Source organism: Oncorhynchus clarkii, chromosome 6 (assembly GCF_045791955.1).
Source record: "Oncorhynchus clarkii lewisi isolate Uvic-CL-2024 chromosome 6, UVic_Ocla_1.0, whole genome shotgun sequence".
Lineage (NCBI taxonomy): Eukaryota > Metazoa > Chordata > Actinopteri > Salmoniformes > Salmonidae > Oncorhynchus > Oncorhynchus clarkii.
The window spans coordinates 10,947,990-10,962,575 of record NC_092152.1 but is presented as its reverse complement, the minus strand read 5'-3'; the positions used below and the strand labels follow the sequence as shown (position 1 = coordinate 10,962,575).

General features: G+C 42.0%; 2 protein-coding genes across 2 annotated transcripts in view; both read left to right on the top strand.

Annotated features, from left to right (window-relative positions):
- The window catches only part of LOC139411904 (glutamate receptor ionotropic, delta-2-like), a 275,808-nt gene extending 272,226 nt beyond the window's left edge, over positions 1–3,582 (top strand). Inside the window, exon 14 of the mRNA XM_071158656.1 lies at positions 3,076–3,582. Coding sequence (XP_071014757.1) covers positions 3,076–3,504 — 429 coding nt within the window. The 3' untranslated portion in view covers positions 3,505–3,582. The remainder of the gene's footprint in view (positions 1–3,075) is intronic.
- An 8,343-nt stretch (positions 3,583–11,925) lies between these two features.
- Positions 11,926–12,819, top strand: LOC139411903 (transcription factor ATOH1-like). The gene has a single exon (XM_071158655.1). It carries the CDS (start codon positions 11,926–11,928, stop codon positions 12,817–12,819), a length of 894 nt encoding a protein of 297 aa, XP_071014756.1.
- The last annotated feature ends 1,767 nt before the right edge of the window (positions 12,820–14,586 follow it).

The following is a 14,586-nucleotide window of genomic DNA, read 5'->3' as shown; positions in this document are numbered from 1 at the left end:
TTCGAACCCAATAATGACCCCTCCCAACTCACCCCCAAAATGAGAATGACCACGTTCACTGCCCCTCCTGCCACCTCCAGGTTATACCCATGACGGGGCCTTTAAGTACAATATGGAGAGTCTTGTTAGGGAAATCCCGAAACATTCAGTTGTCGAAAACAACTCAGATTGTCATATTTAATGCTTTATGATAACAACAACACTTTGGCATTGATGACATTTTCTAGTCACGGGCACCGCCTGTCGATAAATGAATTACGATGCCTTCCTTTCACTAGAGGGCTTTTACCATACTCTTTCTGACCAGGGCAGAATCTGGTTTAGTGTGCAGTCATGTAATGAGCTATGATGCCTTCCCTCCACTAGAGGGCGTGTAACAGGTTAACAGGTGTATGCCATGCGTGTTTGGCTAAAGAACACGGTGTGGGATCTGTACAGTCCAATTCAAATGACTGAAGGTGTAGCCACTCAAACATGAACAAATTCTCCCCTAAATGAGACCTTCACATCGGTCTGATTGAAACAGAGGTTCATCTCTTAGACTACTTACATGTATTAACTCTGTTTTATATTTAGCTTTGTGTTGCTACACAGAACCCTCTTCAGTTGATCCAAAAGCAGGCTGTTTCTCTCGCCGTACGGAAGTTACCTGTAAGGTAACCTGACTCTCACAGTCAACAATGACTGTTCTCTCTCAACATCCCCTCCTCGTTCCTATACGTTCAAACCCTCCCTCCTTCCTCCACCCCCCCCCCCCCCCCCCCCCCCCCCCTCCCTCCCTCCCGGGTTTGTGGTGTGACTAGGTCCCCGCAAACAGCACTTCTTTCTGCCCCCTCCCTCTCTAAGACGAGGAGGGTAACTGTGGTCCCTTCTGCCCCCCGAATCGCAGCCGGGGCAAGACCCCCCTCCACGCCACATGGTCAGTTGTTGACTCTGTCTGTACCCCTCACCAAGGATGCCCTCTCTCAAAATAGAGGAAGGATGTGTGTTCCCCACCTCCACCCCACAGTACCCCAATCCCTGTACCCCCACAATGGACACAATCATCTCACAAGCTGAGCCACTTTCCTCTCAGCACAAGCTGAGCCACCCATCTCTAAGTGTGACCACCCCAAAGATGTTGACCAATCATTTTATTTGGATGTAGTAATGCTATTTATATGTTTGTATCAACAATCTTTTGACAAATACATTTTTTGTTCAATATAAATATCTGGGGAAAATGGGTAAACCCCTTTCCCCTCTAAAAAATTTCACTCGATTCACAAAACAGATCATTGAATAAATGTAGCTAGCTACCTTGCACTTGAACTATTAATCAGATACAACCATACCATCCTCATTATACAACCTACCATCCTCATTATACAACCATACCATCCTCATTATACAACCTACCATCCTCATTATACAACCTACCATCCTCATTATACAACCATACCATCCTCATTATACAACCATACCGTTCTGATTATACAACCATACCATCCTCATTACACAACCATACCGTTCTGATTATACAACCATACCATCCTCATTATACAACCATACCGTTCTGATTCTACAACCATACCATCCTCATTATACAACCATACCGTTCTGATTATACAACCATACCATCCTCATTACACAACCATACCGTTCTGATTCTACAACCATACCATCCTCATTACACAACCATACCGTTCTGATTATACAACCATACCGTTCTGATTATAAAACCATACCATCCTCATTACACAACCATACTATCCTCATTATAAAACCATACCATCCTCCTTATAAAACCATACCATCCTCATTACACAACCATACTATCCTCATTAAACAACCATACCATCCTCCTTATAAAACCATACCATCCTCATTACACAACCATACCATCCTCATTACACAACCATACCATCCTCATTACACAACCATACTATCCTCATTAAACAACCATACCATCCTCATTATTCAACCATACCATCCTCATTACACAACCATACTATCCTCGTTAAACAACCATACCATCGTCATTATTCAACCATACCATCCTCATTACACAACCATACTATCCTCATTACACAACCATACCATCCTCATTACACAACAATACTATCCTCATTAAACAACCATACCATCCTCATTACACAACCGAACCATCCTCATTACGCAACCATACCATCCTCATTACACAACGATACCATCCTCATTACACAACCACACTATCCTCATTAAACAACCATACCATCCTCATTACACAACCAAACCATCTTCATTACACAACCATACCATCCTCATTACACAACCATACCATCCTCATTACACAACCAAACCATCCTCATTACACAACCATACTATCCTCATTACACAACCATACCATCCTCATTACACAACAATACTATCCTCATTAAACAACCATACCATCCTCATTATTCAACCATACCATCCTCATTACACAACCAAACCATCCTCATTACGCAACCATACCATCCTCATTACACAACGATACCATCCTCATTACACAACCACACTATCCTCATTAAACAACCATACCATCCTCATTACACAACCAAACCATCTTCATTACACAACCATACCATCCTCATTACACAACCATACCATCCTCATTACACAACCAAACCATCCTCATTACACAACCATACCATCCTCATTACACAACCATACCATCCTCATTACACAACCATACCATCCTCATTACACAACCATACTATCCTCATTAAACAACCATACCATCCTCATTACACAACCATACCATCCTCATTACACAACCAAACCATCCTCATTACACAACCAAACCATCCTCATTACACAACCATACCATCCTCATTACACAACCATACCATCCTCCTTGACACTCCTTTTTTCTTTGGCCATGCACTCTCCCCTCTTCTCTCACCTCACCGTTTGTTCACTCCACTGTGTCTTCCCCATCCTCCTCCTCTTCCCCCATCCTCCTACTCTTCCCCCTCCTCCACATTTATCCTCACTCTCCTTTGACCCTGTCCTCCGCCTCCTCTCTCTCTTTTTCTCTGACCCCCCACCCCCTTCCCCCTCGCCCCCACGCAGGACGATAAGGAGATTGACCTGGAGCACCTTCACCGCCGGGTTAACAGCCTGTGCGCGGAGGACGACAGCCCCCACAAGCAGTTCTCCACCTCCTCTATTGACCTGACGCCCCTGGACATGGACTCTATGCCGGCTGCACGGCAGGCCCTGGAACAGATCAGCGACTTCCGCAACACGCACATCACCACCACCACCTTCATCCCCGAGCAGATCCAGACCCTCAGCCGCAGCCTGTCCACCAAGGCCCAACAGGGCTTCGCCTTCGGTCCCGTGCAGGACCACCGGACTGGGGGAACCTTCAGGCAGAGAGCCCCCAACGGTGGCTTCTTCCGCAGTCCCATCAAGACAATGTCCTCCATACCCTACCAGCCCACTCCCCAGCCCAACTTCAGCTACGGCAACGACCCCGATCGGGGTACATCCATATGAGGAGGAGGAGGAGGCCACATAGTGAGAGAGATGTAAAAAAATACACTCACAAAGCTCTATGTACATAGGAATTTTTCAGTTCAGTTTTTTTTTTGGGGGGGGGGGGGGGGGGGGCGGCTTTGCTTTTGTTCAGTGGAGTGGGGTGGGTGGGTGGGTGGTGGGTGGGGTTGGTCTTCCGTCTGAAACCTGTTGGTGAGAGGAGGTGGGGACTTGAATGTTTTCTTTATAGTCATCGTTCTCGTGGTTTTCAGAAGATTTTTGGGTGTGTGACAGGGATCTGTTATCTCTTTTTCGTTCCATGTCATTTATGGACTGCTTTTCTGAAGAAGCATATGACTCCTATGGACACAACAAGGAGAGTATGTTTTTTTTAATAACAGAAAACACTTGTCTGTCTGTTCTTGAGATCCACAAATCGGCAATTACCCAATGTTCATTTGGTGGACATTCTTGTCTTTGCCTTTCACCTTATGGGATTTCATCCCATTCAGTTCTTTGGTGTTGCTCATCAATGCCTGTGCTCCAAATCTGAAATCTGCCCAAAAATGGGTGTCCATTGGCTCAGCTACCCTGCATACTGAGACCTCACCATCTGAGCTCTGGAAACACTCCGCCATTTTGGTGCATGTACAACTCTATCAATTCCACTGCACTCACTGCACCAGTGCCCACAGACCTGTGTTTGATTGTATGTAGTTTGGAAATTCTTTCTCACCTGTACTGTGCTGTCTGTTTCAAGGTGAGAGCCTCAACCTCTAAACGGACATTTCTTGAGAGACGCATAGAGGCACAAAAAGGACTGAAAATAACTGAGATAAAAGACAACAGAAAAATGACTTTAAAAAAGCAGCTAAAGCTATTATATGTATTTGATTGAATTTGTTTTGAAAATACATTTTAATGCGTGGAATGTGTTTGGTCAGAAAGTAAAACAACAAAAAACACATTGTTCTCAGCGGTCTACTTGTTTTCTCAGCCAATTTTGAAAACCGCTAAATGAGTGCTATAGTCTTACTCTGGTTTGCGTCATAAATCATATTCAAGTTGTTTTTCACCTTACTTGTAGTTCTGCCAGGGCTCAGTCAGGAAAACAAAGTCACATTTCTGTGCGATCGTGTCATTCTCCAGTCCTCTAATTGACTGTTGTAAGGGCAAACAGTTGGGCTCAGATTGAGGAGAAGCCCTTTCCAATAACATCCTCAGCACAAGCCTTATCAGCACAGGCTGGCTTCTCCTCGCCAGTCTCCTGTTTCAATAGGATTTTTTTTGCCATTGGAACTGTAGAGCTGATGGCAGCCATTTTGAAAGATCTTTCTATTTTATTTCTTAAATGTTAAGGGTACTGTTTATCTAACGTTTTTAAAGTGCCAATTGTTTAGACGAGACCATTAATTAAGGTGAGGTTATTGGAGGGAGGGGGTCAAAAAATAATAATGTGAAGGGAAAAGAGGAACCAAACCTTTTCACTAACACTGTATTAATATTTAATAATGTTAGTTGTTTAGAATGAGCTTTCAGTTTGTTATCTTAAGACTAAACCGCAAATGTTGTGCGTAGAGACCAGAAGCAGTGTTTGATGCAAGCCTTCTAGATGTTATTTTCTTAAGCTGCAGTACGGCTATCGAATGACAATAGGACACAGACAAGGTTTAAAGAAGTTTTATTTAGTATAAATGACAGAGACATTATGAAATGTGTATATTTTACATGTTGACGCTATTTTTGTTTAATAAAAAATAATATATCATATGAGCCTTGAGTTAGCAGTCACCCTACACATTTGGTTTCCTCCCAGTTCCAGAACACACACGAGCTTTCTCTTGTCATGTTGAGTTCATTTTGATTTGCTGGCTAATAACAGAGGAGGCAAGATCTTAAAAAGAAGCATGCACAACTTGATATGCGCGTACCATTTTTTATTTCATACATAGGAGGTACAGGATTACTTGATCATGTTCAACTGATTATAGTGTACAGTATTTAATATAGGCCTATGTTGTTGTATGTGTTGCATATTATTCAAACGGAACAAACTGAGGCCTCTGTTACAAGTGGCAAAGCTTTCTGTGTATAATTTGTCTAATAAACTTGTTTTCTACAGTGGTATGGGTTTTGTAGTCTTTGCTGTGAATGTGTAAGCTTGCCAGGAAATAAGGTTTCACTTTTCCATTTAAAGACTTTATTTCCAGAGCGCTACATCCACCAATTTTTCACATTTGTGTTTTTTCATCAGAAATGATTGCTTATGGCTAACTTCATGTGTGTGTAAAATGTTACTGTTCTTACACTTTTAATTCATATATTTTAGATGTTAATAATAAATGAAGTGTATATATATATAGCTATCTGGATAAAAGCATCTCCTAAATGGCTAAAATGTCAAATGTAAATAATTTACATACATATCTCATATTACTGTATTGAATGATTTATTTGTTTACCTTATTTTAAATATTGATGTCACAGTTGTATAATTTGTACAGTTATTGATCACAAATGTAGTTATGCGTTACCTTTGACTGTGTTAAACCTACGAGTTCTCGGAGAGTGAGGCTGATATATTGCATTTTGCAACAAAAAAAAAAAACGGATTATTTGGCTCTCTGAAATGAAACCATGAAGTGATTAGTTTTAAACAAATACAGTGAGCTCTAAAAGTATTGGGACAGTGACACATTTTGTTGTTGTTGTGGCTCTGTACTCCAGTTGACTGTCAGCTTTAATTTGAGGGTATTTTCAAGCCATATCAGGTGAACCATTTAGACATTACAGCACTTGTTGTACATAGTCCCTCCCCATTTTAGGGGACCAAAGTATTGGGAATAATTCACTAATATATGTATTAAAGTAGTCAATAGTTTAGTATTTGGTCTCATATTCCTAGTACTAATGATTACATCAAGTTTGTAACTCTACAAACTTGTTGGGTGCATTTGCTGTTTGTTTTGGTTGTGCTTCAGAATAATGAAATAGTAAGTGAGAAAGTTACAGACGCACAAATATCAATCCCCCCTAACCTCTCACTATTACAATAACATTTTTATTCACGGTGATTCAGGATTATCCGTAATCATGGTAGCATCCACATTAATGTAGAAGTGTTCTAGGTTATGTTCATCTTCATCCCAGTTAGTTCTTTTTCAATGTCATATCAATAGAAGAATCCTGCCTATTGGAACAGCTGGAGCCGTTGCTGGGTTAGGAGAGCCCATCGGTACCACGCAAGTCAACGTCCTCTTTCTGGAGTTCAATAAGGGAACAGGACGTGGTCCTGTGATGGCTGGTTTATAGTGAATAATGAATTCATTACATTTCTATGTTGGTACCAGTCTGTTTGTGCCATCATGCCACTCCTTGTCACTCCATGTCATGTTTGGTAATGAGTATTAAGGACAGTAGACTCAAAGATTCAATCATAGACACGCTTACTGACAGTTGTGGCTGCTTCACGTGATATTTTGTTGCCTTTGTGCTGTTGTCTGTGCCCAATAATGTTTGTACAATGTTTTTTGTGCTGCTACCATGTTGTGCTGCTACCATGTTGTGTTGCTACCATGTTGTTGTCATGTTGTGTTGCTGTCATACTGTGTTGTCATGTGCTGCTACCATGTTGTGTTGCTACCATGTTGTTGTCATGTTGTGTTGCTGTCATACTGTGTTGCCATGTGCTGCTACCATGTTGTTGTCATGTTGTGTTGCTGTCATACTGTATTGTCATGTGCTGCTACCATGTTGTGTTGCTACCATGTTGTTGTCATGTTGTGTTGCTGTCATACTGTATTGTCATGTGTTGCTACCATGTTGTTGTCATGTTGTGTTGCTGTCATACTGTGTTGTCATGTGCTGCTACCATGTTGTGTTGCTACCATGTTGTTGTCATGTTGTGTTGCTGTCATACTGTGTTGTCATGTGCTGCTACCATGTTGTGTTGCTACCATGTTGTTGTCATGTTGTGTTGCTGTCATACTGTGTTGCCATGTGCTGCTACCATGTTGTGTTGCTACCATGTTGTTGTCATGTTGTGTTGCTATCATACTGTGTTGTCATGTGCTGCTACCATGTTGTGTTGCTACCATGTTGTTGTCATGTTGTGTTGCTGTCATACTGTATTGTCATGTGTTGCTACCATGTTGTTGTCATGTTGTGTTGCTGTCATACTGTGTTGTCATGTGTTGCTGCCATGCTGTGTTGTTTTCTTAGGTCTCTCTTTATGTAGTGTCCCTCATGTCGTGATGTGTGTTTTGTCCTATTTTTTTTTAAATGATCCCAGCCTCCGTCCCCGCAGGAGGCCTTTTGCCTTTTGGTAGCCCATCATTGTAAATAAGAATGTGTTCTTAACTGACTTGCCTAGTTAAATATAGGTTGAATAACTTTTTTTTAAACAGGCTAGCTGGTTTATGTGTAAAGGAAGTATTTTTCTTTACTCAGAATAAATTATTCTACACCTTTTATGAAACTCTGGGACAATTGACATAGTGTGAACCTATTCAAGGGGATGTCAGCGTTAGAAGCAAGCAGTGATATCTCAAACTAGTGGGTTGTTTAACTTTTCTCCACCAAGTGGCGCTGTTTCCCTGTCAAACATTTGTTAGATAATGTTGTGCTATTTGATCGAGAGAGAGACTGCAAAAATATCCTCAGTGTTCGACGTAGAACACAACATCCACCTAAAAGGAAGTGATTCCCAAACCTTCCATAACAAAGCCATCACCTTCAGAGAGATGAAACAGGAGAAGAGTCCCCGAATCAAGTTGGTCCTGCGGCCTGGTTCACAAACAGAGCCCCAGGACAGCAACAAAAATAGACACAACCAAATCATGAGAAAACAAAAAGATAATTACTTGACACATTGGAAAGAATTAACAAAAAAACAGTACGAACTAGAATGCTATTTAGCCCGAAACAGAGAGTACACAGTGGCAGAATACCTGACCACTGTGACTGACCTAAACTTAAGGAAAGCTTTGACTATGTACAGACTCAGTGAGCATAGCCTTGCTAATGAGAGAGGCCCCGTTGGCAGACTTGGCTCTCATGAGAAGACAGGCTATGTGAAAACTGCCCACCAAATGAGGTGGAAACTGAGCTGCACTTCCTAACCTGTTAAATGTATGACCATATTAGAGAAGCATATTTCCCTTAGATTACACAGACCCAAATCCAATTTTGATAAACTCCCATATATATTGGGTGAAATACCACAGTGTGCCATCACAGCAACAAGATTTGTGACCTGTTGCCACAAGAAAAGGGCAACCAGTGAAGACCCATATTTACGTTTATTTATTTTCCCTTTTGTACATTAACTATTTGCACATTGTTACAACACAGTATATAACCATAATATTGACATTTTAAATGTCTCTATTTCTTTTGAACTTTAGTGAGTGTAATGTTTACTGTTTATGTTGTATTATCTAGTTCACTTGATTTGACAACATATGTTTCCCGTGCCAATAAAGCCCTTTGAATTTATTTGAATTGAGAGAGAGAGAGAGAGAGCGAGAGAGAGAGAGAGAGAGACAGAGAGAGAGAGAGAGAGAGAGAGAGAGAGAGAGAGAGAGAGAGAGAGAGAGAGAGAGAGACAGAGAGAGAGAGAGAGTGAGAGAGAGAGAGAGAGAGACAGAGAGAGAGGGAGACAGAGAGCGAGAGAGCGAGAGAGAGAGCGAGAGAGAGAGAGAGAGAGAGAGAGAGAGAGAGAGCGAGAGAGAGAGAGAGAGAGATGCCTGCACAGACTATGTATGATAAAGCCTTTATCAAACGTTGCCTGAAGTTGTAGACACGAATTCATTAGTGCCAAAAAAAGCACCCAACCATCCGAATCTGGCCTTTTCCACGAAGGCTTTAAAAATACCAAAGTAAATACCAATGGTCCACAGATACATTATTATTATTTATTAATATTACGTCAGCCTATTACTGCATCCGTCCAGTGCACCTCGTTTCCCCGGAGACAGAAATGGGGTGAGCAGCACGCAGACTCGATCACGCTGGAAGCCCCCACGGGGACACATTTTGTGCCCATTTTCCAAAGAGTCCCCCAAGCGTATCGAATGGAACATAGAGTCACCATTGTGCCTGCGACACTTTAATAATCGACAGCTACAATATCCAACCTGTTGTTTGCTTTGGGAGCCATTCCAGCCTCACTGGACGGCGGCTTGTAGGTGGGGAGACGGACCTAGGCGCCAGTCTCCTAGCCTCGACGCCTTAAGAATACATGAATAAAAAGTGAAAAGATGAATGTCATTTTATCTCAGAAATTGTGGGATTTGGTCGGCTATCGTGCATGTGCGGGTTGATCTCGCATGTTTAAGATTGCTAAACTTTCAGTAGGCTATAGTCTTTCAATTTAATATGTTTAAATAGACCTGTATACAATTTTTTCAGCTTCAGAATACATATAGCATTTCGAATAATAATAATAATAATAATAACTAAAATCATATCTGAAGACATTACATGAATCTAATCCTGCTATTTATTTATTTGTTTGACTTCCTCTCCTCTATACTTTATTATTATTATTAGACTATTATTATTATTGTTATTGTTATTGTTATTATTCAGTAGCCTTATATATTTTAATTTTAACTGAGAGTTCAGAAAGTGACATTGTGAATGGTTTGCATATAGGCTAGCTGGTTGTCTATTATGATTCGTTTATTTAACAGTAGTTTGTAACCCATTTTTTCATATTCTTTATTTCGTTCAGACGTATGTCTTTTTCTCATCCTTCTAGGATTTTGACTGTCCAGAGGCAGTAAAGGGAGTGGGCCCGTCTAAAATGAAATGCTGCGAGCACACTGTTCCACACACCCTCACTCGTTCACTCGCTCACACACACTCCATCACGCTCGCTTTCTCTCTCTCTCTCTCTCTATCACACACACACACACACACACACACACACACACACACACACACACACACACACACACACACACACACACACACACACACACACACACACACACACACACACACACACACACACACAACCTCTCTGAGCTTGCCACTGCTCTTCTGACAGTAAAAGCGCTGTCGAGCCCCCTGCTCATGTTTCCGGTCCCTGTGAAGCTCTTTTACCAACAGGGCGTTCCGTAAGTCGGATCAAAAGGTTTTAAACCTGTACAAAAGAAAATGAAATTCGAGATGGCCTTAACATTCATGGAATAGAGGAGCGGTGAATTGACAATGATCACGGACCCCAGGAGCCAAGTTCTTTGGTCAAACTTTTTTCAGTCCCTAGAACCAGTCCACACTCTTAAGAAAAAGGTTCCATATAGAGCCAAAAAGTGTTCACTTAGTTCATATGTGGAACCATTTTATAGGGTTAGTTCTTCAGAACCCTACTTAACTGAATCAAAATGTGTTCTACAAAAAGAACCCCAAATAACCTTTTTTTTTCTAAGATTGCAGGATGTTATATTCTTTGCCTAGTTGGCGCCCTTTTCGTAACCTCGTAGGACCAATCCTGATCTTGGGAGCATACACCCTGTTTCGCGACCGAAAGCTACCGAAACAGAACGTGAACTCACAAGAGCAGAATGGTTCGAACGAGGCTACCCTTTACTTTCTGAATTTAAATCTGGAAATGTTATAGCTTACCTTAACGCATAGCCATATTTTTTGTACATTGGATGGAGGTACAGTATATGGAACATATTTTAAGCATTTAAAACATTTTGTCTTTGAACTATTTTATTTTAATGTTGAGTAACTTATAAACTGGCCAAAATGTATAGGCCCTATAGAGCCACATGGTACATGATGATAATGATGATGATGGTGGTTATCTCTTTATGAATCTCCATTTTAATTTGACAAATGAAGTGCGTGATTCCTTTCGTGGCAGTATTCTGAACATTAGTTCCGAGCCTATGATGCATACATTGCCAATTTCGAAACGACTCTCTATCTGTAGAATTGAGGATATCTGGCATGAGCCAAAGAAACACACATGCCTGTTGGATTGGGCAGGTGCACGGACATCCTCAATCAGTCCACGAGTTGAAGCTCGTGCTGTCCACACTATTAACCATATTGCTCTATCCATGTGTGTGTTCTGAAGGACTTCCCTTTGTGCTAGCCACCCAGTTAAACAGTCTTTAAACCGATACGTTATTATAAACAGTCCAGACATAATAACCTCTCTCGGGTTTACGGAGACTTCTCATTGGTCGCCAACACGCGCCTGCCCCAACCGCTCTTATTGGTCAAAGCGCCACGCGACCAGCATGAGAAGGGGGGCTCCCAGGCGCGTGCCGCTTTTTAAAGCGACTCCGCGCCTTGAGACGCTAGAGGAGTCCTGCACGCGACACTGTGAAAGCACACGTTGCTAAAGAAACATTTTTGATAGCGTTTTATATTTGGTTAAGTTCTTTAGTCCTGCAAGCCACCTGATTTATACATTTTTAAATGGATGTTATCAGTGTTGAGGAATGGAGTAAAGACGCGAAGGAGAGTAGCAAGGTGCAGCAGTCGAGAATGGAGAGGGGGGAGCAGAGCGAGTACCCATCAAGTCTGGCACTCATGGACAGCAGTGACCCACGCGCCTGGCTGGCACCCGTGCAGCCTGCTGGCACCTGCGCGGCACACGCCGAATACCTGCTGCACTCGCCCAGCTCTAGCATGTCCCCCGCATCCGGTCACAGCCCAAACTTTAGAAAAAGTTCCAAGAGCCCGCTCAAAGTGCGGGAGTTGTGTCGGCTCAAGGGTTCGGTGAGCACCGAGGATGGCAGACAGAGAGCCCCATCCAAACCTGGCAACGGAGTCCAGAAGCAGAGGCGCCAGGCTGCCAATGCGCGGGAGAGAAGACGGATGCATGGACTGAACCATGCCTTCGACGAGCTGCGCAGTGTCATCCCTGCTTTCGACGACGACAAGAAGCTTTCCAAATACGATACCCTGCAGATGGCCCAAATCTACATCAACGCGCTGGCGGATCTGCTGCAGGGTCCCGGTGTTGACTCGCCAAAGTGTGACCTGTTGTCCGCCAAGGAGAGTCCCCGGGGATCCTCCTCATCCACCTGCCGAAGGGGCTCAGGCACGGGGCTGCCAGTCCAGTTTAACGGAATCCCATTCCCCTTCGAAGACGGCTCGTTCTCTGCTTTGATGGAGCAGGAGATACGCTCTCCCTCAGGGACACCTACTTCCGACTTGGAGAGCAGAAAAGACTCCCCCCGGTCCAACCGCAGCGACGGAGAGTTCTCCCCGCACTCTCATTTCAGCGACTCAGATGAGATGCAGATGGAGCTCCAGAGCGAAGACGAACTATCTGAACTCAAACTTCCCAGCCATCACTCATTTTGAAACTTCACCAGAGACTTTCTAATCGTGTCAATAATATCTGATGCTAGCATAGCCTACATTTTATAATATGATAGATTGGGCTTTCCAAAATCGGTTTGTTTCGTTTGAGAGTTCTATTTTATTAACTGTTAGATAAAGATGATTTTATGTCAGATAATTCGGTTCTGCCAATAGAATTGATCGTCTCATTGAGACATATAAGGAAAGACCCCTCTGCCATGTCGTCTGTCGCGCGCAGCATTGCCACGGGCTTTCCCAATATCACAGCATGGACAAAACGCTGTCTTCCAAGAAATTGCCTGATATTTTTAAATGTAAAGGTTGTTTGTAATTATATTTCCTTATACTGCTCATGATCATGATTTCATTGTTTGTAAATGAATCGTATGAATTTGTTTGCGACTTCAAAAGTTAACAATTCGCACTTTAAAACAAGAGCCAGAGGCTTGGAGTAACATTACTTTGTTATTGAACCATTGTGTTTTTTTAGTAGGCCTGCCAATTTGATATTTAATATATCAATGTTGTGTTCTTTTTGTATTTTGGGCTATTCACTTCAAATTAACATGTGTGTCTGTGCTTTCATTGGATGATTGAAGCTTAATTATTCCTAATTGTTTTCATTTATTTTTTTCATTTAAATGTGTCATTTCAAATGTTTAAAAAAAAACTGGTTTGCCATTAACTGGTTTATGTTCTTTTCATTTTGAGAATAAAATAAGCAAGTTGAAAACCATCATTTTCTGTTGTTTCAGTGCTTCAAGATGTTGATAAGCAAAGAAAATACGAACACTAACGTTACAACCATCACACAACTATTCCATGAAAGACCATGATAACAATTACCTTTTCATTGCACGACATGCAGGAACACTTGCGGGACAGAGGAGAAATATGACGACGATGATGATGATGATGATTATTATTATTAGTAGTAGTAGTAGTAGTAGTAGTAGTAGTAGTAGTAGTAGTAAAAGTAGTAATAGTAGTAGTAGTAATAGTAGTAGCAGTAGTAGCAGCAGTAGCATTAGTAGTAGTAGTAGCAGTAGTAGTAGTAGTAGTAGCAGTAGTAGTAGTGGTGGTGGTAGTAGTGGTGGTAGTAGTAGTAGTAGTAGTAGTAGTAGTAGTAGCAGTAGTAGTAGTAGTAGTAGTAGCATTAGTAGTAGTAGTAGCAGTAGTAGTAGTAGCAGTAGCAGTAGTGGTGGTGGTAGTAGTGGTGGTAGTAGTAGTAGTAGTAGTAGTAGTAGTAATAGTAGTAACAGTAGTAGCAGCAGTAGCATTAGTAGTAGTAGTAGCAGTAGTAGTAGTAGTAGTAGCAGTAGCAGTAGTGGTGGTGGTAGTAGTGGTGGTAGTAGTAGTAGTAGTAGTAGTAGTAGTAATAGTAGTAGCAGTAGTAGCAGCAGTAGCATTAGTAGTAGTAGTAGCAGTAGTAGTAGTAGTAGTAGCAGTAGCAGTAGTGGTGGTGGTAGTAGTGGTGGTAGTAGTAGTAGTAGTAATAGTAGTAGCAGTAGTAGCAGCAGTAGCATTAGTAGTAGTAGTAGCAGTAGCAGTAGTGGTGGTGGTAGTAGTGGTGGTAGTAGTAGTAGTAGTAGTAGTAGTAGTAGTAGTAGTAGTAGTAGTGGTGGTAGTGGTAGTAGTAGTAGTAGTAGTAGTAGTAGTAGTAGTAGTAGTAGTAGTGGTAGTAGCAGTAGTAGTAGTAGCAGTGGTAGTAGTAGCAGCAGTAGTAGTAGTAGTAATGGTGGTAGTAGCAGTAGTAGTAGTAGTAGC

Excerpts from the sequence above, each read along its gene's own strand:
- LOC139411903 (XM_071158655.1), top strand. The coding sequence starts at position 11,926 with ATGGATGTTATCAGTGTTGAGGAATGGAGTAAAGACGCGAAGGAGAGT.